General features: G+C 41.4%; 1 protein-coding gene across 2 annotated transcripts in view; it reads right to left on the reverse strand.

The window, feature by feature from the left end:
* Positions 1-1,393: 1,393 nt before the first annotated feature.
* HAT1 (histone acetyltransferase 1) overlaps positions 1,394-27,466 on the reverse strand; it is a 44,495-nt gene continuing 18,422 nt past the window's right edge. For both annotated transcript variants that reach the window (XM_059727287.1, XM_059727288.1), the window contains exons 5-11: positions 20,791-20,970; positions 20,422-20,543; positions 19,817-19,921; positions 19,333-19,439; positions 15,925-16,076; positions 12,856-12,972; positions 1,394-1,692 (exon numbers count right to left, since the gene is read on the reverse strand). In XM_059727287.1, the coding sequence (XP_059583270.1) occupies positions 1,525-1,692; positions 12,856-12,972; positions 15,925-16,076; positions 19,333-19,439; positions 19,817-19,921; positions 20,422-20,543; positions 20,791-20,970 (951 nt within the window). In that variant the 3' untranslated portion in view covers positions 1,394-1,524. The remainder of the gene's footprint in view (positions 1,693-12,855; positions 12,973-15,924; positions 16,077-19,332; positions 19,440-19,816; positions 19,922-20,421; positions 20,544-20,790; positions 20,971-27,466) is intronic.

Genomic DNA, 27,466 nt, shown 5'->3' on the forward strand with positions numbered 1-27,466 from the left:
ACAAATTTTCTAACACCTCAACTCCTTCAAGGATTCTTTACCTCCCTTCCAAGGCCTGAGGCACAGTTGCTACAGACCTCCTTCCAGGTTGAGTGGGCAGTTCCAGGGAGTCTCTACCTTCTCTTGTTGCCACATCCATTCCAAGTATTACAAGGTTCAAGGGGAAAAGCAGAAGATCCATCCCCATTATTCATAAGGAGGTGGGAAGGGGAGGGGGTAAAGCAAAGCTGCTGGATTCTAGACTGCTCCTCTCTCTCCTTCTCCAAGAACAGTATTGGATCATTGAGTTTTCTTCCTGCTTTCTCAACAACCTACCTCAGTAAGCACTACTATTTGAATTTACTCTTACAAAGTGATATGCGTACATTGTTTAATTAGGATGTTTAGATATTATGAGGAACATATAAACAAAGAGTATATGGAAGAGACATTATGAATGACAGCAAAATAAAATTTTGAAGACATTTCCTGTAAGTAACTCATTTAAGTATTCACAAGGCATGTTCAAAATAACATTTAGGAGATTTGTAATGATTTGGGGATTCTAAGTACAGCTTATGACTTGCTTGATAAGGAACTGAAACTCCATTGTGAATGTAGGATTTGTTCCTTCTGTGTTAGGACTGAAATTCCAAAGGGTGGAGAAACAAGATGGCCATTAAACCTTGATGGTCCTCTATTTCCATGGAAACTCCTATGGCTGTGATCCACAACAAATCAACTTATCAAATCCAAATTCCACGGGGAATATTGACGAAATGGGGCATCTGGTGGTGGATCCCTCAGAGGACTGACTCAAGGTGGGTGAGGAAACAGGTATTTGTTTTGTCTAGTTCTGTATCTATCTAATGGAAGCCACAGTAGAGAGCAGCTGGTTTTTAGAATCCTTACATCTTTCAATTTGCTTCATTTATCAAATATCTCTGACAAGGTACAGCCTAAGCCCAGAGTGCCTTCAAGGTTAGATTTCTGGGAAAGGGTGTGCTTTAAACCAGAGATCAGCACTGAACCTCATGTTAAGGGAACTGGGCTGTGAGGTCCCATTTCTACCAAGAGGCAGCAGACAGAGCCGTGCTACAGTCTGCTTACTCCAAGGAAAGCTTAAGAGCACGAGCCAGCTGTGATGAGACTCAGCCAGCCCTGGTGAACACTCAGCTGGAGAAGCTCTCCGAGGTCTGTGTGGTAGTTTTAAAGTCAATGACAATTCTCTACTCTAATAGTACGCTCTGATTCACTTCAGCAACTCAGAACATCGGAAAAAAACTAAAGAAAGCTCAAATGGGTGTAGTATTAATATATCTCAGAATCTATATAATTTATTTAAGCAGTAAGTGACCCCAAAAGCTAAGTACAATTATTTTACATGTATAACAAAAAATAAATACTCAAAATGCACAGAAAAACACAAGTCACCTTTATTGTGATTAAAACGTCACGAGATTTTGCAATTAAGTAGCGATTGTGGATTTGTGTCACCAGAGTGTATAGAAATCTGCAAATTTCCTGTACTGAAAGGTAGAATCCTCATGCTTGAGCAAGTCGTTCTAGCACCCTTCGGTAATCTGAAACAAGCTGTTGGAAGCTCTCCTCTAACTGTTCATGCTGCATATTTAGGTCTATTTGGTTCAATTGGTTTGTCAACTCCTCTGGTCTCAGACATCTTCGCATCTTAGCCAGCTCTCTCTGTTTTTTCTAAGTAAGCAAACAAATAGTAGCTTAAGTGTAAGTAATGTTAATACAAGCCTTTACACTTATATAATGAAATTATTTCCTAAATATTATTTCCTATACATTTCCTAAAATGTAACAATTTAAAAAACAAAAGCATGGGATGTAGCAAAGGTTCTTCTGGTAAAGATTTTTCTTGAAAAATCTAACAAGGTGAATGACAAAGTAAAAAAATGGTAATTTTAAATTTTGTTTGAAGCCAACAAGGTTGGGAATTTATTTGTTCTTTGTTCTCTACAGTTTTTTGTAGTACATCTATTTATATCAGCTTAATTTGGTATCTCTTTCAATTGATACTATTTTATATATTACTGCTATGCTGATGTTAAACAGGCTTATAAGCCATTTATACTGATCTTTAGCCAGATTGCATCCCACTTCATTTAGCAATGACTACCAAATATAAATGTTATCCTTTCTCCCCCTATTTAGGGTACAGTGCCATAATAAAAGCAGACCTAATGTTAGGACACTGGGAGTCAACCTTTTTGGCTGGTATGCTTCAAATTAACCCTACACCCGCCACAAGTGCCACTCCAATCCCCTTCTGCAGCTTGGTTGGCTGCTCCGCTTTCTGTCCAATCTGTTGCTCTGTTTTCTGCCTGACCTGCCACTGTGCTGCCTGCCCCTTCCTAGTCTGCTACACACTCACTTGTGGCATGTATGCTGCATCCCTGTGTTAGACTATTAAAATGATTTATACTAACAATCTTTTGAGAACAGCACTGAAGACCATGTACATGAAAGAATAAGTATTAGTAGAAATATATCATGTAGCTAGGGACCAAGCAGAGAAGAACCAGAAGCCAAAAATCTTGCTGCACTAAGAGCTAAACTGCCCTCTATAACTGCATTGTATTTACAGTTTCATAAATCTAACATAGCTTTCTAGCAAAAACCTCAAAGATAATGGGAATTTAATCATACTGATTAAAACATAATTGACAAGAATCAAAGTCGATGAAGCAAATAGTTTGTCCACTTCCAGTCAGGAAACATAAGAATTGCTACAGAGAAAGAGAGCAGGTGTCAAACAATACAGAATCTGAGGAATGAAGAGGAACACAGGACTGAAGTTGACAACATATAAAACATATTGGCTTGTGTAACAGGGTGGCCTCCTCGTCAGGTCTCCACCGGCCACCCTGCACCTGGGGTAACAGCCTGCTTCGCTTTCCTGCCATATGCCTTGATGGAAAAATATGAGAGTTGTTACTAAGGTGAGAGGCTACCCATTTACCTGCCCTGCTGACAACGGCCTAATACCCACTCTGACTTCCCCTCCATGGGTCCCATGCCTCACAGATGTTACTCTGGTGTTACTTCTCTAGCTTATGGCCAGAGCAAACTGGGCACACAGTTGTAGCTCTTCTCTATCGCTCTGGAGGGCCGCTCACATGCCACCCGTCTCTCACCATTTGCTCCGCTGGCTCTCACCCAGCCTCTTTCATACTTTCCTCTCTCAGGGCCACACTCATCCTGCCCAGCCTCATCTGGCTTCAGGCTTAGCTCTCCTCACCTTGGTCAGCCCCAGCACAGTTTGCTGGGCATCTCACGCTACCCTCACCTGAGCGTTGACTGTGCGATTCTACAACTATAGGCCCATTTCACTCCTGGCCTCTTGCCAAGCAACTATGCCTCCACTAGGCCTCCTCACTCACCCATACTCACAGGGCTGCTCTGTTCATTGCCTCTCACTACTCATCGCCCCCTCACTCAGGGTCTCTCTTGCACCCCTAGGCTTTCCCTTACCGCCTGAGCGTGGCCCCAGGTCCCTCTGCCAGCCTGAGCTCTGCTTCTGGGCTCCTTGAGCCCCGGCCTCCCCCTGCTCATTACAACACCACCAGGGATGTGGGACTGGGGTTATAAGGCACCCCGACCTGCCTTTCACCGGGGAGGTAACTGGCCTAGCATTTCCTGGGGGATCCCACGCCACTAGGAGCCCCACTAGATCACTCTTTCCCAGCAGGGTGCAGCAGTTTTACGTCTTACCCAGGACAAGGGGTCACCTCTACCTCATAGACCCTGCCCTTACCTCCTGATATTCCCAGAGCAGCCTCTCAGCCTGTTGTTACCTTTTTCCTTCCTGCAGCAAACTGCAGCCCAGCTTTTATCACTGGGCCAAAATGGTGCCCTCATCAGGCACCTGGCTGCTACCCATTTTCTGCCCTTAAAGTGGCAGGTACTAAAGGTGCACTGCCACAGCTTGCTTACTACCCTCTTCTTAAAACAGCTCAATATTTTACTTGGTTACAGATGTGCACGGAAGGGTCTTAACTGAATTGGATACTTAAGACCAAATCTTCCTGAAATCCAGTAGTGTTTTTCCTTTGCAATGCGTTTTACCCCTTCATAACTCCTTTGTCACTCAAAGTTGCCAGATTCCTTAATTTTATCTACTACTGTAAGAGTTCTTTATATTTTTTTCATATTTTGACCAGTCACCTTTATCACTTAGAGTTTACCACTTCAATTTGCTATTAGTCTCCCACTTCTTCCAAAAATTAAGGAGCCAAGAGTTAAATGGGGAAACCATGTTTCATTTGATTATAGAAAAAAAGATCAGTTAGGATAGATATTACTTACTGAAAGGAGCAACAGAAACCTGATCATAAATCTTAAGATGCAGTTTCTGAAACAACCATGGAGCTAAGTCAGCTCTCTGCTGTAATGGAATTAGGATTTTTTTTCCTCTTGATTACTAAACCCAAGTGACAGTAGTACAAAGCCCATGTCTCTGCTTGTCTTGATGTTTCAGGCTTTTCATAATCTTCATAAGGACAAATATTATTCTAGCTGTGTAAAGGTTTTCTGCTGGACTTTATAGCCTCCAGTATCCTGGAGGTGGTGGCAAATCTTCAAAGGGTAGCATGCACTATTGAAAATAAAAAGCAACCCCCTTAAAAATTTAAAAAGCCTTTTTTTTTTTTTGGTATCAACTGGTGCCTTAAAACACATATTAAGTTGCATGTGCAAAAACATCTGATAGTAAATCTTAGTTGTAGGAGCTGTTTTCTGTAGTCAAATTCCCTTAGATTTGCTGGGAGTAGTAGACAGGAATCCAGAAAGTTCACTCTCATATACTGGGATATTTTAAAGTGCTTAGCACTAGCCTAAACTTCACCCTGATTTCAATGGCAGCAGAATTAGGCCAAGAGTAAGCACTTCTGAAATTACCACCCTTAAATCTCCAGGCTTAAAGATGAGCTGTTCTGGTGTGCCTGCCTGATGATGAGACCCTGCATCATAAAATCTTTGGCAATCTTTGACATCTTCTTCAGATAAGAGAACCGAAGGCAACATGGTCAATTACTGTGGTGTTAGATTCAGATTGGCTGTATCCAGTCTAATTTTCAGGGCACCTCTGGCTAGGATGGAGGGCACAGAGCTGACAACTTGACAGAACAGATGTCCATCTTCCAAGCATATTTGTCAGTGCTGGGAGCAGAAATAAGAACAGTATTATTATAGAATGAATTCCAGCTCTTAGAGATGCAAAAGGTAAAAATCAGAGAACCCACTGGTTTAACTCTGTAATTTCTTGGCAGAATGATTTACTGAAACATCCCTGTATACTGTGTACGTTTCTCTATGTTGTCCTTTAAATCCTTTGATCACCTCTCACATCTGGCAACATAGTACAGACACAATCTATTGTCACCATCTAAAAAAGAATAATTCTGGACTCTGGGGAAAGGGCAGGTTTCTACAACACAGATGAATCCACTTTCTGATCAACTGAAGTCCCAATAACCATTTTTCTAGAAGCATGTCACCAGCGCAATTAGGCCAAGTGATGCGCCAGTTTCTAAAACTTGGAGATGTTGATCTTTCAGTTGCAAAAGATGGCTTCCTTGGAGGGTTGCAAGAGAATCATTGAAAAGTAGGGCTGGAAGGGATCTCTGGAGATCTAGTCCAACCCACAGCCAAAGACAGGATCATTCATATCCAAACCACCTAATACAAAGAGATATCAGCCAAGGAACAAACTACTGTATTTTCTCACATACAACACACCACGAAAAAGAAAAAGCTGATGGAAACTGAAGTGCATATTTGTGAGAAACATGGTAAGAGCAGCTTCTGTCACTTAACAGGCAAATGCAAAAGTAACTCTGTGCTCAATCCACAGTGAGCAGACCAATGAACAGTCTTGGCTCCCTACTACTATTACTCAATTGCTTACTATAAGGAAAGATTTTTAGTTCTTCATTTTTCCTTTCAAGAACAAGGTGTTTATCTTATTCTGGGATGCACTATATGCAAAAAAATACAATAACTCTGTTGAAACAATAAACAGGAAGTACAAGATATCATCTTCAAGATTTCATATAAAGAGCATCGATTGGTGGATCGAGATAGAAAACAGATACCTAGTAGGGAGGAGGCTTAATAATAGGCATAAGGCAGAGGGCTAAGAGTGGGTGTCCAGAGGGAAGCCACAGATGTCATGTATGGGGACTGTGCTGATGCATGCTACATATTCATGCTGGGATATGAGCTCCAAGAAACTTCTACAAAACTGTCACAGTAACAACAGCTATAGTGCTGCTATGTAAGAAAGAACAGAATTCAAGTTTGCTATTGAATACTGTGCACTAGCTCTGCAGACCCAAGTAAGTATTAAGAATATTCTAATCAAAATCAAACAGATTTGATTTTGAAACACTCATATGGGGTAGAAAAATGTCAATTCCGCCCCCAAATCACTTCTCAGAAGTGCACTCCTTTCACCCACTAAGCCACAATTAAAAGCATTTACCCATTTTGAAGACAAATCTACCTTCATGTTCCTAAAGGGAAGGTTTTTCTTCTTTAAAGTTAGTCAAATCCACACTACACTCTTTCATGGAGGGGATTAAAAGAAGGAACAGAAATCCTGTTTTATGCCCTAAACAAGCATCTTGTGCACAACTTACAAATAGCCCATCATCTTATCTCTAAACTAGGACAGGTGTCATCATGTCCCATTTAGCACCATACCAAATCTTTTGCCTTTAAATAGTTGTTTTGAAAAAGAGAAACTGCACCTTAGCACTTACACACCGTGTAATCCTCAGTGTTGTAAATACCTTCAACTTAGAGTGCAGTAAGGACAAGGAGTGTACTTGGTAGCCATGTTCATCTGAGACAAAAAGACATACAAAAAGCTAGAACTAGAACCAAGAGTTCTAGTTTTTTGTATGTAAGGACAAGAAGCATCTTGTTTGGTATTTACACACTGTTAACAAAATATTTACAAAGTTAACAAAATCAGAAGCACCACCCATAGTAGTTATTCACAGCAGCCCTAAGAAGTTTCCTTGAGCCTACAACTTAGCACAAATACATAAAAAGTGGCTTCTCTTGTTAGCCTAAACAGTTCAAAAGTAGATATGTTACAGGACTGCTGTATTCAGTTCATTCGTACTGTGGCTAGCTAGGAAATAGCTGTAAGAATAGAATATAGCTGTCATGACATTGATTGTTTTGATCAGTCTGAAATAATTTTGCATTTGTACAGTGCTGCAGATCTAAAGCACTTTACAAATAGCAAGGTTTTGCACCTATGTTAATAAAGGTATTAAGAATACAAGGTGCATCCCTGAGGTAAAGACATTTTAAATGTCTGACAATATAAAAAGCTGTTTAAAACAATAGGTTTTACTTTGTACATGCCCAACTTGGATACCCACAACTGCAACTGATGTCAAGAGAAGTTTTGGAGGCTCAATACATTTGCCTAGAGCAAGCACAGAGTTGGGAGTCAAAGTCTCAAGGTTTAATCCTGATTAATGATTTCTGCAACTTCAAAATAGTTTAGAGTCTGCTTAGTAATGTTTATGAAGGACATACTAATGAGTTGAAGTTCTGGGTTTACACCTCTGTGGTCTGGCTTCCAGCAACTTGCAAAGAATATTCTGATGAGGTCAGCAGCATGAACATCTGTCTGTCTGTTGTGCCAGAGGACTGGAAAAGGGCCACTATGGTCCCCATTTTCAAAAAAGGGAGGAAGTAGGGCCCAGGAAATTATAGGCCTGTTAGTCTTACCTCAGTCCTGGGGAAGCTCTTTGAGAAAATTATCCAGGTGCACATATGCAAGGGGCCAGCAGGGAAGATTATGCTTAGGGACAACAAACATGGGTTCATTACAGGCAGGTCCTGTCAGACCAACCTGGTGGCCTTCTATGACCAGGTCACAAAATCCTTGGATGCAGGTGTCACAGTGGACGTAGTCTTTCTGGATATTAGGAAGGCCTTCAACACCGTCTCTCACCCCATTCTCGTTAAAAAATTAGGAGACTGTGGTGTCGATGCCTACACAGTCAGATGGGTCACCAATTGGCTAGAAGGCCGCACCCAGGGAGTGGTGGTGGACGGGTCATTTTCGACCTGGGGGGGATGTGGGCAGTGGGGTCCCCCAGTGCTCAGTCCTCGGGCCCACACTGTTCAACATCTCCACCAGCAACTTGGACAAGGGGGTGAAAAGCACCTTGTTCAAATTCACAGATGACACTAAGATGTGGGGAGAAACGGGCACGCTAGAAGGGAGGGACAGGCTGCAGTTGGATCTGGACAGGTAACAGGGGTGGGCGGATGAGGATAAGATGGGATTCAATACTGACAAATGCAGGGTACTGCACCTAGGAAGAAAGAACCAGCAGCATACCTACAGGCTGGGGAACTCCCCTCTAGTCAGCACAGAGGCAGAAAAGGATCTTGGAGTCATTATAGACTCCAAGATGAACATGGGCCGACAGTGTGTGGACACAGGAAGGCTAACTGCACCTTGTCATACATCCACAGATGCATCATGAGCAGGTCCAAAGAGGTGATCCTCCCCCTCCATAGGACATTGGTCAGGCCGCAGTTGGAGTACTGCATCCAGTTTTGAGTGCCGCATTTCAGGAGGGATGCGGACAACATCGAGAGGGTCCAGAGAAGGGCCACTTGCATGATCAGGGGGCAGCAGGACAGGCCCTACGAGGAGAGGCTACAAGACCTGAACCTGTTCAGCCTCCACAAGTGAAGGCTGAGAGGGGATCTGGTGGCTGTCTATAAACTGGCCAAGGGAGACCAGCAGGCAATGGGAGAGTCCCTGTTCCCCTGAGCACTACTGGGAGTAACAAGGAATAACGGCCATAAGTTGACTGAGAGTAGATTCAGGCTAGATATTAGGAGGCACTAATTCACAGTCAGGGCGGCTAGGATCTGGAACCAAATTCCAAGGGAAGTGGTACTCACTCCTACCCTGGGGGTCTTCAAAAGGAGGCTAGACAGACACCTTGCTGGGGTCGTTTGACCCCAGTACTCTTTCCTGCCGTGGCAGGGGGTCAGACTTGATGATCTGCTCAGGTCCCTTCTGAGCCTACCAACTATGAAACATGTATACTAACATGAAAATGCAGGAGCACAGAATGCAGATGGAATTTTCAGCAGCAAGGTCTACAGAGCATAAATGGAAGCTGCAAAATAGAGCATAATTTAAATTTTTGGCAAATCTTAACTGGGAACAGCAAAACGTGGTTCACCTCTGTAACCCAGAAACTGTCCCCTTGCCAAACATCAAAGTCCTGCCACAGACCATAGAGACATTAACTTCTTAAGGAAAAAGGTCACATTTTTAAAACGGAAACTTTTAGATAATCTTGAAACAGAAGCAATTGCCACCTCCTTTTACACATACACATAATACAGTACAATTGCAACTTTTATGGATCATTTTAGTATTGCCCAAATTGTGAATTTCTTCAGATTTAAAAATAAAAAAAACTTCAGAGATATTACTATTCATGTTTATATTTCAAAATGAATATCTGGTTAAATGTCCTTACTAGCAATGTCAGTTGTTCAAATCATCTATTTAAACCATGGACATAAAATTCTCAAAACTTTTTCTAAAATAAAAACACTATGAATCATTCAGATACACCTCTCCCTGGAAAAGCAAAATGAGAAGTCTGCTTAAATTAACCAGTATAGCTAAACATGTATTTAGTGATTCAGTAATAATAACAATATCTAAAGTTTCATATTTGAAGGGCTTGGGCTATACAGAAAAAGCAAAGCCAATTATCAGCTCTGTCTTCATGCATTGCTCTAGCCCTACCTAATCTGCCTTCCCAGCAGGTAAAGTCCTACAAATTTTTCAGCTACTTTTTCTCTTCCCCTTTCCCCCATGAATGCATTTTCAGCCCCTTCAACTTTAATGTCCCAACCAATTTCACCTCTGGAGTCAGGCAAGCCATGTCCACCCAACACACAGGTGTTGTACTCTGTGAGAAAAGAGGGGAAAGCACTGGTGTGAATAAGATGGAAGATACCAATTTTGAATTTTAGCTGACGTCAATCTGGAAAGAGATTTTCAGCCTAGATAGCTAATAGGGCCGTGCAAAGCTTCAGTCCTTGATTCAGTTCAGCGGAGATTCAGCTTGATTTGGTGGCTGAATCTCTGAATCGAATCAGACAACCCTTTAATTTCTCCGAATTGAATTGGAACCCTCTGAACTGATTTGGAAAGATTTGGAGATTTGGACATAGACAGCTTTAAATGTTTTTTCTACATACCTTGAGATAGCTCATGGTGGCTCACAAATGCTGTGATGCTGAGGCACATGAAGCATCCAAACAGGAGCATGTGCTCCCTGGCAGACCTGGAAGTGGACTTCTGATCCACTTCCGGATTCGCCGCTGAGCACATGGGGTGCCCCACTGTGCTCATGTTGGATGCTCCATCTGCCCCAGTATCGCAGTGCTCACGAGCTGTGCCTGGTACCTCAAGGTATGTAGAAAAATAATTTAAAGCTGTGTCTATGTCCGAATCACTGATTCTCGGCTGAACTGAATCAGGGACAGTAATCTGAATCAACGAATTGAATCACAATCCCCAGTTCGGGCCAATTCCAACTCCTTATTGAATAGGGCCCGTTTCGCATACCCCTAAAAGCTAACAGCACCTAGCCATGAAATGGAATGCAACCTATTGGGAAGTTGGGGGCCAGCTCAAACAGACAAGCAGGGTAAATTAGTAGAGCTGTGCAAAGCTTTGGTCCCCAATTCGATTCGGTGGGGATTCGGCCCAATTTGGTGGCTGAATCTCCAAATTGAATCAGAGGACCCCCTTTAATCTCTCCAAATCGACTCAGAACCCTCCGAATCAATTTGAAGAGATTCAGCAATTCGGACACAGAGACAGCTTTGAAAGTTTTTTCTACATACCTCTAGGTAGCAGGGGCTAATGAATGCTGTGGCACATGGAGCATCCCACTGAAACAGGGGGGGCTCCCCAGCATGCTCAGCAGCAGACCCAGAAGTGGACCAGAAGCACTTCCGGGTCCACTGGGGAGCATGCTGGGGGGCCCCCCCACAGCCTGCTGGCTCGGCAACTGGTGCCTCCTGGGTCTGGGGGGTGGGGCACCCAGGGTCCCCCTGAGGCCGATCGCTAGGCCAGGGGGGCATGAAGGGGGCCCCCAGCGTGCTCTCTGAAACCTGGAAGCGGACCGGAAATACTTCTAGTTTACTTCCAGGTTCGCAGCCAAGCACCCTGCAGTGCTGTGGGACGCTGCATCCGCCCCAGCACCACAGTGATCACAAGCCACGCTGCTACTTCAAGGCATGTAGAAAAAACTTTTAAAGCTGTGCCTGTGTCTGAATCGCTGATTCACCAAATCAGCATCAAATCGTCAGATTCAGATTTGGCCAAATCGAATTGGGGACAGTGATCCAAATCAATGGATCAAATCACTGTCCCCAATTCAGGCCGAATCTGAATCAAACAGGGCCTGTTTCACACACCCCTATAAATTAGCTCACGCTGAGCTCCATGTTGCCATAGCTAGTCTGCTGTTGGTACCACATCTAGCTCATTTATAGCTAAGATTAGGAATATTTAGGGTGCAGTCTGCCTATAACTGAACCGGTGAAAATGGACAATAAAAATGTTTCCTTTTTCATTACCTTTGAATTGATACTCCCCAAAAGTATCCTGATTTTAGGTGGGAGGGACTTCTAGTTGGCTATTTTAACCCAACAATTTCCTGCCAACCTAAGAAAATGAACTACCAGAAATCAAACACAGGATGTTCAGCATGGCTATGTGAAAAGCTACTTCCAGTGACCATAAACAAGCTCTTCACTTGTGTAGATCTCACTTGCGTACCACATAAGCAAGGGATGGGCAAAATCTGGCCTACAGCCCACCAAAGGATTCTATCTTGCCCACAGCATATCCCTCGGCCCCACCCAACCCAAGCATGGGGAGCAGCCCAGACCATGGTGCACACAGCCAGTCTTGCTACCCCTGAATGTGTAAGCAGGGCGGACAGCATGGTAGCTGGACTCAGCTTCCTGGAAGCCCCCATGGCGATGGCTTGCTCTGCCCAGCTGCCACTGCCAGTGTCTCTGCTGCTGCCATCAGATCCAACCCCGTTGCCCGGACATCCCAGCCCACCCACTCTACATTTACTACTGGCAGTGCTGAACGGAGTGGGCAGGGTCTCCATGGACATGGGCCTGGGACCTCCACAGGTAAGGCACGCTCAGCTGGGCAGTTGGGATAGGGCCACAGGTGGGCAGGTAGTGGCATCCAGGAGTGGGATGGGAGCCAGGACTGTGGTGCAGTGACAGTGCAGGGACAGGCTCTGGGGCACAGCTGCAACCTGCTCCCTGCACAGCCCTGCCCACGGAAATGGTGCCTGTTGCAAGAATGTGAGTGGAGTGGATCATGATTCTGCCCCAGTCCCTGGCTCTATGTTGTCACTGTCCTACAATCCTGGCCTTGCCTACCCACCTGTCCCACTCCTGGACACCGCTCCCTGCCCACGGCCCCATCCCATCCGCCCAGCAGGGCACACGCTGCTTGTGGGAGTCCTGGGCTGGTGTCCATGGACACCCTGCCTGCTCCATCTGGCACCCCCAGCAGTGGGTGCACAGCGGATGGGCCTGGGGCCAGATAGGATCAGTTGCTTCCCCCCAGCAGCTCACCAAAGCTCCTTAAGAGGCCCTCCAGCCCAAATAACTGCCCACCCAGATATAGACAGTAACAGTTGATAGGCTAAAGAATTGCCATCAACTGTGTTCATGGAAAGCAAAACAACATGCATAATCAATTACGAAATAAGCGTTAAAAGGTACTTAAGTCATATGCACCTTATAGGGACCAATCAGTCTTCTTTTGACATCCAACCTGTAACTTCTAGATTGCTCTGTGTCACCCATATCTGTTGCACGCAATCGCAGAATTTCATACACTCGCCTTGTATGTTGCTGATTAAAAAGAAGAAGAGTGTGAATATAAAGATGTCGCAATTTGCAGTCTTACTGAAGAATATTTTATGAAGCAGAAAGATGCAAAAAACTGTTAAGCTATTGTTCCACATGCATCATGATGAAGCATTCATAGGTTATTAACATAAAAAACACCCAGATTTCCATGCTATTTGTTTCTCTTAACCAGCTGGCTTGGCAACCCAATCTCCTACCCATAATCTTTCTTCTAAAGTGATTTCTCTCATGCAGCCAGTGTGTTCATTCCCAAATGTACTTCAGAATTCTCTCTGCTATCTGCAGTAGTGCTTCAGAAGCTACACACCTCTGTAGCAACAGATTATACTCCTAACAGTTCAGAAAGCACTATCTTCACAGAATTTAGTTGCATCATTGGGTAGAAACTCTACAACCAGAGTTTCTACCCTTGAAAGACAGTTTGGGACTATGCCAGAAGTCAACAGGAGCAGGCTGAGAGAAGTCCAATCCTGCCAAATGCCTCCCAGAACCTTAAAATGCCACAATATTTTAAATCAAGTTACAAACATCTGTATTTCAGATTAAGTCTGCCTTTACTGAATATTCTGTAAATAAAAATGGATAAGAAATGTCATACTGGGTCAGACCTAATGGTCCATCTAGCTCAGTATCCTCTCTGCCAGTGGCTGAAATAGATGCTTTAGAGCCAGGGTGATAAAGATGTGGCCTGTGACCTAAGCCCCGTTATCCTAACCCTGGGTCTCATAGCCGACCCATGTGGCATCTGCTCCAGCCAATCCAGAACCTGCACCACATCGGTGCCCCAGCAGGCAACGTGTGGCATGTTCCCCAGACCAGCCATAATGGAAGCTGTGTGTGGTGCAGGAGCTGTGTGCAGCATGGATCCCAGACCAGGTGGAACAGGTGCCATGTGCAAGGTAGGTCCTGGAGCGGGCACTGGATCTAGCATGTGGGGGCCAAGGGTGGGTGTCCATGGACCTGATCTGGCTTGTGAACTGGTCCTGCACCACCCAACCAGGTTGCAGGACCAGGCGAGTTTTACACCTCTGTTTTTGAGGGGGGAGTACAGGAACCTGACATCTGGAATTGTATTTTGGGACCGAGTGAATAACAGTTCCCTACTCACTTTATCCACACTCTACATGATTTTATAATATCATATCCTCTCCCAGCCTTCTCCTTTCCAAATTGAAGAGTTTTAGCCTTCTGGTACAGCAGTCACTCCATACCCCTGATCATCTTTGTTTCCCTTCTACCTTTTCTAATTCTACTACATCATTTTTCAGATGTGAAGACCAGAGCTGTACAGAGCATCAAAATATGGGTGCACCATCCTCTGTATGCATATTTATTACTTCTACAAGTTGCTACTTAAATATTAAAATATTTATCTACTCAAATTGAAATATACCACAGATATACAAAAAGACTGCATACCTGCTGTCCCCTTCCACCACTACAGTTTGTTTCCATGCAGAATTAGGGTACCCTTTAAATGTCAATTTAAAACAAAATTATTATTGGAGATTCAGAGCATCCTGAAAACTTGGGAGCTTATCTGTGAAATATCTATGAGGCTCCTCTCCTGTAGTTTAAGTACTCTGAAGAAAGATTGCCTTCATGATTCTGTTTAGCAGGAGCTTAAGATCTGTCTTTTAATGCAGGTTTTGTTTAGTTTTAGTGTAATATTATCATTTAGTACAAACAGATTACCTGGACAAACTCAAAACTTTTTAGTCATATATACACCAAATGGTAATGATAAGAGGTGCACCAATACATCAGTTTCATATCGGATCGGCACAGATAAGGAAAATTGACTGCATGGGCTGTATTTGGCTGATGTGGCTGGTAATGCCACCAATAAATGCCCCGTGCATGTGCACAGTTGCAGTGCAGCACGCAGGCAGCCAAGAGCGCAGTCCGGCAGCATGGAGAACAGCTGGGTCCGGCTGCTAAGTCTCTTGTGAGGGAAGGGGCATGGTAGCGGAGCAGATTGAGGCTCTTGTGGTGAAGGAGGGAGTAGGTCGGGAGCAGGTGCTACACAGCCGGGGTGGGGCGCAGGACAGAGCCACAAGTGGCTCATCTGAGGGGGGTCCGGGGGAGAGGGGTGACTCCAACGACTGCATGCACCCCAGGAGGGGATTTGGGGGGGGGGGGGGGGGGGGGGCGGGCGTGTGCTTCCGGATCTGTGTGTGGGGCAAGGGCGGACTGCCACTACAGGCTGGGGCTAGTCTCTTTGCCTGGGGGGGGGGGGGGTGCGCGCTATGTTGAATTTGGAGGCAGCTGCAGCCCCCCCATAACCCCCTCCCAGCGCTGCCACCTGTCCCCAGTGCAGCCCTAGCCCAGCCCCCTGCCAGGAAGAGCCCAGAGCCGACCCCGGCCCCAGCAGCAGCCTGCCTTGCCCTGTGGGCAGATCTGGAGGCATGCCCCCGCCTCCCCCAACATCTTCCCAGGGCGTGTGCAGCAGTGGGAGCCACCCGCCTCACACACCCCTGGATGAGCTGCTCGTGGCTCCATCTCCCACTCTGCGCCATCTGTGCAGCACCTGCCCCAGCTCCACTCCTTCCCTTGCCACAGAGGCCTTGATCTGCCCCCGCCCACCACGTCCCTTCCCCCACAACAGACTTACCAGCCAGACACCGCTCTCTATGCTGCCCAGCTACATATTGGAATCAGCCGATACGGCTTGTTAAAAATTGGCTATTGGTATCGGCCCAAAAATTCTCTATCGGTGCACCCCTAGTAACGATAAATATATATAGAGGCATTTATAAGAAAGGCACTTTTTAAAAAACATAATAAGCTAGAAGTTTCACTTCCAAACACATTCAGAAACTTTTTCCATGTAAACAAAGAGATATAAGAAGAATTTCAAGAGCTGGTGCTTGTGAAGATCTCCGAATAGCAGACAGATTAGGTCTGAGTATATCCATACAGATTTTGAAGTACCTTATTTATTTTCAGTTTTTGCTGAGCCTCTGTCACCATTTCTTGACTGAACCCTTGCATTAGCTTCTCTGGGGAAAAGCAAGGCAGATTTTGGCACAGCTTCACAAGTACAAAGTCCCTGAGTTTCACATAGTTTTCAGATGGATCTTCAGCTGCAAAGAACAGAGAATGGTACAGTTAACTGTCAACATTATACAATCTGTTCTTCCCAGGTATCTATTTATCAGAACCTGGGAAACGCTTTGAAAACAGTGACAAACAAGATACTTGACACACAAAGCATTATAAATGCAATATATAACTATTATAAATGCAATATATAACTATTATAAACACTATCTTTATATATCAATAGATATATATATATATATGGTGTGTGTGTGGCCACTGCCACTTGTCGCTTCTTCACTCATCCCCTTTTTCAGGTGAATTTGGATTTGGGGAGTGGCTAAGGCAAACAGCAGCGATGCTCAACCCCTAGGCTCAGGAGCTGAGTAAAAGCAGGGGCTCCACAGCCAGACCCTGATCTGAACACACTGTGCACGTGGCATACGACAAAAGTGGGGTGGTGGTGACTGTATTGCCACACCTCCTTTAATCTGTTTTAGAGGTATGGTAAGACACCAGTACAGTTATGTCAGAAGCTTTTAGTGAAACAAAACCAAACAATAAACAAACAAGACTAATACTAAAAGTGTGGAAGCAAGGCTATTACTTAAAGGAGGCATATAGAAAGAATAGCACTACACACAGAAACAAAATCAGAAGCTGAGGAGCAAAATGAGTTAAAATTTACAAGGAATGAAAAAAACATATTAGAAACAAGGTAAATAAAAATATAAAGCTTGTTAGTTAACAGGGTGAAATAACATGAACAAAAAACAGCCAAAATATTCAATGTCTTTTTTGCTTTATTCTTCACAAAAAAGGTTAAATATTTTCATTAACAATTTAGATAATGGAACAGAGTACACGTATACAACCTGCCAAAGATATTCACTTGGGAAAATGTTGTGAACACGTTACAGAACAGCCTTAGAATTCAAAATCTTTATACATTACAAAAACAGACCAAAAATGAAATTCAGTTTTAAGCTAACTCTATTTTGCTCAGAGCAATGTAACTAATTTCAGTTCTGGAGAATGGAAGTAGGAAGAAAACATAAAACATGAATCAGCTACAATGAAGCCAAGGGAGTCATTTATGCAGACTCATTCCCACCTAACACTACGTTGTAAGAAATACTGGCCTTGGAAGCTACTATTGCTTTCTTGCATTTTTACAGACAGGTTTCTGACAAAATACCCAAAAGAAATGTTAAGCTAGTTCTCAAAGCCTTTCATCTTTTCATTCTTCATCATTAACTTATGGAATTCAGTAGTATAGTAGCAGGGTTTTTAGAGGACAGGTAAGTGTTTGATTGTTAAACCAATATTTATGGTTTAAAGGAACAACCTGCATGGTACTAGGGCTGTTTTTTCTTCACGTATGCAGCACTGAACTGACTACTTATTTCAGAAGAGAGACGGTTTACAACTATTACTAGTAACCTAATCTTGTATAATGAACCTGATGATCCCATCCCATAGAAAAGTCAGGAGAATATACATACACCACAATTAACTTATAATGAAAATTAGGAACAGAAGATTAATTTTTAAATGGAAAGTAGGGGTGGGATTGTTGAGTCAGAGCAAGGAAGACAGGCAAACAACTTCTCTAATGAGCACCCTCAAGTCACATTTTGCTTACAGGATCAGTTCCAGATTACAAGTTTGTCTCAGGGTCTTGTGTTTGGAACTAAAAGTAGGAACAAACTATTCAGAGAAAATGCCAAAACCAAGCAAGTATCTTGGCACATGTTAGCTGCGTCCAACTAACGATTTAATAAATCTCTGTTACCTCACATCTCAGTAAGACTAAAACTTAACCACTTTATAATCTTCAGTGCCATCTAACTTTCATAATTTTCTGCCTACATCATGCCTATTCAACTCAATTTTGCTCAAAAGTGGCAATGAAAAAAGGATGAAAAGCTAAATTCAGATCTCCCTACCCTTTGAACTCCTGCTGTTTCCTACATAGTTTTCTAGCAGATTACTCCACTGGGCAATTGAAAATCTGTTTTGTAACATTTTACTGCTTAAGAAAACATTCACTACACAGTGTGCTGAAAATAGACTAGTCACCTGCCTTCCACACCCTGATTCTTTATCGTATGCAACACTGTGCTCTTTTTAAATTATGTGCATAACAATAATCAGATTTACAGAATCCCATGGAAGGTTTTGTAGGATGATACAATAATTAGAAGCCACAGCATTTACTGTTAATAAGAAATAACATATGGGTATATATTCTGAGTTATAAAGCAGCTAAAAGTCTGCAATGCTTTTCTGAGGAACCAAAAAACTGGACTGACACTCAGTAGATCTGTTAAGATCATAGGTTTAATACCAATGTGTAGTATTAGTATTAAGCCTATGATATTCTATGGTACAAAGGACATCTTTTAACCAAAAAAATGTCATTCTCCCCACGCCCCCCCAAAAAAACCCCAAAACCAATCATGAATGAGGTATTAAGGCAGTATCTAAAATAGCATGAAGCACAATTCAAATTCACATTTTTCTCACTCTTCTTTATCATAATATGCATTAAGATCAAGGCTTTAGACATGTCTACTCTGTGGTCTCATATACACAAAGTCTTTTCCATATTATAGACACTATATATACACCTTTCTTCATATTCTTCTTTCCTCCCATCTTCAGATCTATATCTATATGTATATCTATAATTCGACTGGAAGATGGGAGGAAAGGAGAATATGAAGAAAGGTGTATATAGTGCCTATAATAAACAAACAAATCAACAAACAAACAAACAAACAAAACAACACCCCCCCCCATTTCTTCAATATTATTCAGACATTCACTTTAGTATCTATGCCCCTAGGATACCAAACCTCTGTATTGTGCCTGATGGATGAAAAGCTCTGGCCTTTAGGCCAACACTGATATCTTAATTCAATATATTTTCTGATTTGCAATTTTGACTAAAAAGAGGAAGCTCAACAAGGAGTTTAAGAAAGCTCAATCTCTTGGCAAATTCAGCTGTGTACCTCACAATCAAATGACTAATTAACTGGTAATCCTTTCATGCCAGGGACTGGACTTTCCTGGTGTGCTGTTCTCTATAAGTAAAGGATTTAAGGAGTTACATTATATACAGTTCTTCTGTAAAATAGGGGACTATTAACTCTGAACAGAACTGAAGCTAAATCTTCAAAAGGCCATTTAATTTTGACACAGAATTAATTTTAACACAAAAGTAGGCTAACTGGCAATCAATGCTCACATTTTTTCTAATTCAGTTCACATATTTAATAAAAAGGATTTATATACCTGTTATATCAAGCACTGTAGGAGAAGACATATAGTATCTGTGAACAGTTTCAAGAAGCTGAGCACCATGGCCTTCTCCTTGGAATGGAGGCAATATTAGCATCTGACTACAGACAGACAGAAAGGAATTAGCCTTTTTAATTTAAAAAAGCACTACTAGCAAAGTGCACAACTTCAGTATTATTTGAACAACAAGAGTAAATAACTTAAACAGCATTTTATTGTGTATTAAACATCATTTACACTGATTTCTAAGCTGAAAATAAAACAACTTTTTATAAAGTCTTAAAATTGCTAAAATATTCAAAACTAGTTTGAGATTCCACACTGCTTCTAGGAGGAACAATGATATAAATCAGTGCATAGCCTGCTAATAATAGGGATTTTTTTAAACAAATCAACACCATTATAAACAAGTATTGGGAACTTCAGCAGTTCCCTCTTCTGAAATAAAAGACAAGGCACGTGTTACGCCGCCAATTACCTTACACGTGGCCGGGTTTTGTCTGGATACACATAGTAATTATAGACTGTCATGTAGCCTACGGTCGCAAAGAGCGTAGCTCCATCCTTATTATACTTCTCAAATCTGCAGATAAAACAGAAAGCCAAGCAGGTCAATTACAGTCGCGCTCCCATGCAGTGTCCATTTTCTTTTCCATTCTCCAACTGAATTTTCAGTGTCAGCAAGCTACTCTGTGAGGGCCCAATGGGTACACCTGCTATGTTCTGAATGTACAATTCACTTAATTGGTGTGCAGCAACTTGGATAAATCAGGCCTCTTTACAGCACTTCAGCGCACTTGCCTATTATAAAAATGAATAGGTGGCAAGTAAAAGAAAACACAGGCAAAGCTCATTTTACTGTTTAAGCCTACATTCAGGGCTATAACGGACAACAGCATTTAATTCAGCTCTATTCTCAAAGTCCCCCAAAGCATAATGGAGGAAAACTCAAGCCTGATAAACAATGGTTTTTCTTTCCTGGGAAAAATATCATTATACTGTCCCAATAATTGGCTAGCCATAATTAAAATGCAGGCTTTGTGGAAGTAATAAGGTCCACTGTTGCTTTAGAACTGTACTTACACTAGAAAGTAGTTCCATCTTTCATCATCCACGTCAATAAAGCTAGCAGTTTCAATAAACCACATCAAGAACGTCTGAAGCCTTTCATGATAGTCTCGAAAGCCTGGACATGTCATATCAGCCTAGGGAAAAAGCCAGGAGAAGTCAGGTGAAACTCATCACTGAGGTAAGAGAAGAAAGCCTGAAGAACGTAATTAAATACTCCAGTAGGAAAGTACTTAAAAGCAGAATATTCTGATTTAACTATACATACTGAAAAAAGGAGGAGTTGGTAAAGTACTGATGTTCATATGCTCCAGTTGAAAATACACTACAAAAAAAAATTCCTGCAACATCTGTACAAGAGAAGCAATTCTGTTTCTGTCATACCTTGTATATCTGATATGTTATATCCTCACCCGCTTCCACATTATGAACAGAGTATGTATGAAGCAATGTTCCAAAGGGCTTGAAATTGACCTCTTTTTCCAGCAAAGACACAAAGTCATCCATGTTTGTGCAAAACCCAGGAGGAATGATTTCTCTAATTTTACTTTCCACATCATCTGCCTAAAAAAAAATAAAATAAAATAAGATGGAGAGGAGTTGGCAGAGGGAAGAAAAAAGACTGCATTTCTTCTATAGCAAAGACAATACAATTCTATACGTGTGGGGGGGGGGAAAGAATCTCACAAAGTGTGGCCTGCCTGCAATTTTAGAAGTACTTAGTCTTAGGCTAAGGAGATTCAAGCACCTATTACTGCTCAATAGTGACCCCTCTGGCTGATGAAGGGCCTGCAGTAAAAGGCTTGAAAGATGAGTCTGATCCAGTCACTGTTTGCCAGAAAAATAGTAACTAAAATTTATGCCTGTAGGTAATGGTGGAAAATGAGGAAAGACTGGATGTGTTAAAAGGAAAAGGCTTGTAAGCTGTTACTTTGTAAGAGTTTTTTTTAATAGAAGATTTTTTATGTCTATTCTGGTAGGTAAGATAGTACACTGGCAATACTAACAAACATGAGATATGAATAAAAGGGAGGCTATGAATTTAAAGTCCCACCAAAACTTTCAACTTTTCTATTTGCCATTGCATGTTGGATCTGATGCGATTACTTCTCAAAGTAAAGTGCAAGCTTTGCTCTTCCTTAGGACTCTCCTTAACTGCCAAATCTTTGAGGTTGCACTGACTGCAGCCTTATGGAAAAATAGATCATGCTTCCCAGGCCATTGCAATGAGAGCCAGCAAGACACATGAGGAAAGTGGTAACTAATTAAAAATTGCAGCCGCAGATTCAAGGAGTGGCAGCTCACACCCACCTAGAGGACCAACCACAAATACATTACAAATGCAAAAGATGACAGCTTGCTTCCAGGCCAAAGTATTTTCTAAAATTAAATTTGAAAGAAAATAATGCTGAAAGGGAACAGGGCAATTTTCTGCAGACCAAGAGATGGGGAGAAGCAAGTCTTGACAGCAAAATTAAAATCAGAGATTAAAATTACCCTTGTTAAATAGCCACAGAATGTTACAGACTATCAGCTGAGTAGACTTCATAATCCTTTTCAGACCCCAAAAAGACCACTTGATTGAATACATTTACTACTTCTTTTTAACCATGAATATTTGATGAAGTTTCACAATAACGTATTACTGCTTCTCACCAGGCAATAAAACTTAATGAATTGGTCTCAACTTAACAAAACCTTACTCCTCAATACAACCCCTAAAAGCCTGACATTACATTCAACAAAATGAGCTTACATTCAATTCAAACTTTCCTCTAGACAATGAACCCAGGTTTTTACTTAATGGAGTTTGCCGTGAGTTCAGCTGTAATGTTTGTATTGTATCTATTTCCACAAGGACTGACACAAGAACACTTTGTGTTAACTTACTAAGCAGCTCTTTCACACCGTTTACATGCATGATGGGTATTAGTTCTAAACCAAGACCCTTGCTACTTAGCATTCAAAACAGGGAAATTAAGATGCTTAGGACAAAATACACTACAAAAGGCTAATACAACATGCAACTAATTCCTGTCCTTTCAACCATTGTTCCCTAAGTAGAAGCAATGCACCTGCAAATGAATAGCACTTTATCATCATTCAGTTACATTTTTAGGATAGGGAAGGATGGATGGAGTTCAGCACAAACAAGTTTTATTCTTAATGGTTTGGTACTACCAACATTTATATTTAACTTGCTTTATTTTTATAAAAAGATTTGTTAGGTTCCTAAACAAAGTATTGTAGAGCTATATGTTAACTGCTTAATTTAAATACATATATTAGACTTTACCTTCCATTTCATTCTCAAAACAAAGAAGATGCATTTATTAGAACCTGTTCTGTTCTCTCTAAAGTAGTAGCTGATAAATATTTTCCACTACACTTGCTGATTTAATTGAACAATAGATTCAGTTGAATAATAGGTTCAAAATACAATCAGGCTTATTTTTACAAAAATCAATGCAATGTAGTAACAAACAAAGGAACAATCATACTAAGAATTTATGCATTTGCTTACAGGGTGTCAGCGTTATTTTTCACAAACATTTTTATCTAGCCATATACATGCGCACAAGTGTCTCCATGCATGTGTGTGCATGCACATGTACATGTACTGAGTAAGAGTACTTAAACCTGCAATAGCTGATAAAAAAAGTAATGCAAAACTGTAAACCAGTTAACTCACACTATACATAACACATCCAGAAGAGATGTAAGTACCACGTGAACCAACAGGTATATGCCAATTTATTTTGCTAAAAATAAGCATGTTCAGGAGACTGTGGTTACTTTCACATACTACACAGAATAAGAGCAGCAATGACGTTCATCCAGCTAAACTAGCGGTGATGAGGAAGACACTACAAAACGTCCCCTACTGAAATTGTTTTGGACAGGACACACCAAACTGCCTGAATGTGATGGGTAACCAGCGTGGTACCCCTCACCAGCTCACACTAGAGTGGGAGAAAGGGAAGATTACAGAAAAACCTCATACCTATAAAGGTTTTGTTTTGTTTGCAGAAGCAGAAGAGCAGGCAGCATTGTATACAAAGTGTGTGAACAAATATGTATATTTTTATCTACCAAGACTAAAGTTGAATGGGTTTTTCCCCACTTTCTGGCATCATTAGTACAATGAAAGAAGTTGCATTCCCCATATTGCTTTAGGAGTTAATGGGGTTGCCACATCTTAAAAGAAGAACCTAGAATCCTTAATTTGGGTGCTGGCAGATGCATCAAAAGTCCTGATTTTCTATTATTTTGATTTATTATATTTGAATACAAACTGCCAGAATGTTCCAGATTATTCAGGTCCAGGATTACATGCATACTGTTCGTAATGTACACCTACATATTTATTTTTATCTATTTTTATTTGATCCCTTTATGCCAGCATTCATGATCTACCTTGGTACTTTCCAAACAATCCAGAAGAACTGCTTATGCTTTAAGGTGTTCACAAACTAAAGAATTAACTGATCAAATGTTATTTCTCTTACCGTGGACTTGTTTTACAGAACAGTAGTAAGAAAATTATTTCCACAATATACATTTATATACATACACAATTTTCACAACATACATCTTTCTACTAAAACTGCAAGGAGGCCAATTTGGAGGCCTCCACATTGCCATTCAGGAAATTTGGGTCCAATTCCTAAACTTAATATTGTTCCTTGCACTAGGAAGGATTCTCACTCTTTAAACTGCCTGAAGTAGGCAGGGCAAATAGTGCTATAAGCACTAACAGAGCAGTAGGTCCACGCTAACTTTGCTGTCATGCTTTGAGTTTTGTGTCATATTCACACCTGACCTATATATAATGATACAAGTGCATAACCCCTGAAACAGTTGCTTCTGGGGAATTTTGAAGTCTTTGTGAAGTCAGAGGAACTGGAAGAAAAAGTGCCAAATCCCTATCAATTTTTAGGCTCTGAACCCTTATCATTCCTCTGAGAGCAATTTCTGCTGGAATTTACAGAAAAGAAATGGAAAGGCAGGTGCTATGTGGTGGCACAGTGAACATGTGATAGCTGTGTCCCTACCCTACAAGCCCAGGAGCATATAAACCTTACTAGTAGTGAAGGCCTTTGTGGACCAGAGCAGGTTCTTTCTTGAATATTTACAAAAAGTGACCAGGCAACAGGCATGATGACAGATTTTTTTTTCAATTCTCAATTTTCAACAGAGAATCTGCTCCTAAAAGAGCTCCCAACGTAATTCTGGATGATTAAGCATAACCACTTTCACCATGACCAGATTTCCAGATGAATCAAGATCTTTTGAGATTAAACAATAACTGCAAATGAAAAATCTGTCTGCTTTCAGTGATTGAAACAAAGGGTACATCTGTACACCCTAACGCAGTGTTGTACAGAGATACCTGAGCTAACTTGGGTATTGGAAGTAGAGCTGTGTTAACACAGCCATTTTACTATGGGTACCCAATCCAGGTTGGGTACCAGTACAACGCACTGCATACTCAATAATGGTGATGATTCAGTTTACAACAATAGTTCAGCCAACTAATTAACAATAACATATAATAAATACATACAAACATCAAGGATGGTATGTTCAAAGAACAAGAATGAAGCAATGTGTCTTATAGCAACCTATGCACAGCTAGACAGAAATCATTACAAGCTATACACATTAGTACACTTTGTAATACATAGGCTTCCTACATACTACATAATTTTGTTTGTCATCTTCTGTATTAGATCTGAATGTAATTAGTTGTCTTCCTTTATGTGATGGATGTAGCCTATAGGGATATGTTTTGTGGTACTGATGGGCAGTTGCTGTTATGAAGTTCCTATATGTAGCTGACACTACTTCAAAGAGGCTTTTTTACAGCTAGATACATGTTTTGTTTTTTAAATATATATTTCTCTCTCTTACTTTAGCAATTATTTGCATTCATTTTTGATAAGGGAATACATGGAATGGTAGCATTAAGTAAGAGTATGCCTGATGTTAAAATTACACAGCTTTTTTCATTAAAAACTAGAGATTACAGGTCAGCTGCAAAGGGAAAACAAGATAACATTTATAGAGCAAAGATTATCTTAGAAGACAGTAACTGCTACATGTAGATTTCATGTGAAGGAACAGAATATTGTAGGGAATAGCTGGGAGCAATCTGGAAAGCAACAAACAGTCTAATATGTAATGTGCAGATGTAAACAGAACTGGGAAGAAGAAGTAAAGCTACTCTTAAAAGCAATTTAAAAAACAGGTTCTGCCCATTATTTAAAGTTGGTTCACTACCAATGCTAGGATGAGGTGCCATTCACAAGAGAGGGCACAGATGCTGGGCTCCCGAGGCTGGTCCTCCCTCACTGAGTTTTGAATACAAGCACGGACAGGCCAGCATAGGGCACACGTTATATATAGGGCAGGGGTTGGAAACCTGGTTTGAGTGATTTTTTCCCCAGCCCATGAATCCAAGATGTTAGCAACAATTTGAATGCAGGATGAACAGGTGGTAGCGCAACGTTACAAGTGTCAGCCTGCTTTAGGACCAAGCTGAGTGAATTCAGCCCACTGCTGCTAAAAAATTGCCAATCCCTGATGTAAGGTCCTGGCTCCCAAAATCCAGAAATACCAGAATCTCATTTTTTTGGCTTATGTGTTTAGCCTTGTGATTGTGAAAAAGGTTTTAAAGTCATGTGGTTTTAACAAATTTAAAGAAGCTAATGCAGTGACATTTCCTGAATCTGCCAAAAGATTCCAAGAGGCTACAGCAGGCAGCCACTATAACAAGGGAGGTAGCTTAGCACCTACTGGCAAAACAGAAAAAAGCCCTGTTTGAGGGAGGGCTTGGGTTTTGGAAAAGTGCTAATGGGATATCGGTAACTTGCTGGGTTTTGCAAAACTGAACAGTCATTGGTCATGTTTGTCTGGCCTTTCTGCTACATGGAGCAGACTGAACATGGAAGTGGCAGTCCTATCCAAGTCACCATCCATTCCTAGGATTAAAAAAAATTAACCACCGCGCACAGTAAATCGCACAGATCTTAATATATCATCCTTAACGTGCTTTATCAGCAGTAAAATTGACCTTTAAGTTTGCCAAAATTAAAATTTATCATTGGGCATGTAAATTAACATCCTGTTATGATAATAGCTACTGTGTCAGTGACTGCATAAACACATTCAAAATCTGGGAGAATTCTCCCAATTTAGTTTTCTTGTTAGAAAAACTTAGTACATGATGTTTCTGAGTATGTACAAACATTCACCCTCCTGGGAGTGATTTAACCCTGGTTGGTCCCAGATTGTTCTTCTCTTGGGAGAAAAAGCCTGTATTCTTGTGGTTTCTCTTGGGAGAGCAGTGACTCTCCCAGGAGAAACTGAATATTTGTATGAGGCCAGTATCTCTGCAAAGTCAAGCAGATAATTGCTATGCTGGTTACACACTGTTTGTATTTTTGGAAGTTTTCTTCACAACCATAAAAGCTAGCAGTGCTTTAAAAAAATGAAAAATGATATTCAAGGAAACAAGAGTGCCAGAGACAATAGAAAAGAATTATTTTCTACTAAGAATACTTGTGTTGATGTATTAACAGTGACAAGATGACCGCAGGGCCATTCTGACACATTTCTCTAGTTTAGACAAGACTAGGAGCATAAGAGTAGGAAGGAGGCCACCTTCATACTAAATGATGGCCTACTAGCCACATAAGAACAATTCCTTCAGACAATTAGTCAACTTGCAGCCAGAAGAAAACAGTACATAAAACCAAGTTGAGGTTTCAAGTAAGAAAATTAGAGCAAATCCTCAGATACTAAAAGAAATAAGCATAAACAAATTATCTGACCTTGGAGACATGGAAAGAAGCTTTTTGTTTGTATGTAAGTTAGGATGAAGACAGAAGGTTGTTAAAGTGTTGAAACATTTTTGCATTCTGCCACTCTTCTGAAATTACGTTTTGAAGTGAAGGACTAGATCTCCATATGTTTCTGTTCTCTAGGTAATGCTAATTTTGACACAAGCATTTCTCATCGCTTTTCAGTTCTAAAAGTCTGATGAGATTGTGAAGCA

Source organism: Alligator mississippiensis, chromosome 4, assembly GCF_030867095.1.
Source record: "Alligator mississippiensis isolate rAllMis1 chromosome 4, rAllMis1, whole genome shotgun sequence".
Classification (NCBI taxonomy): domain Eukaryota; kingdom Metazoa; phylum Chordata; order Crocodylia; family Alligatoridae; genus Alligator; species Alligator mississippiensis.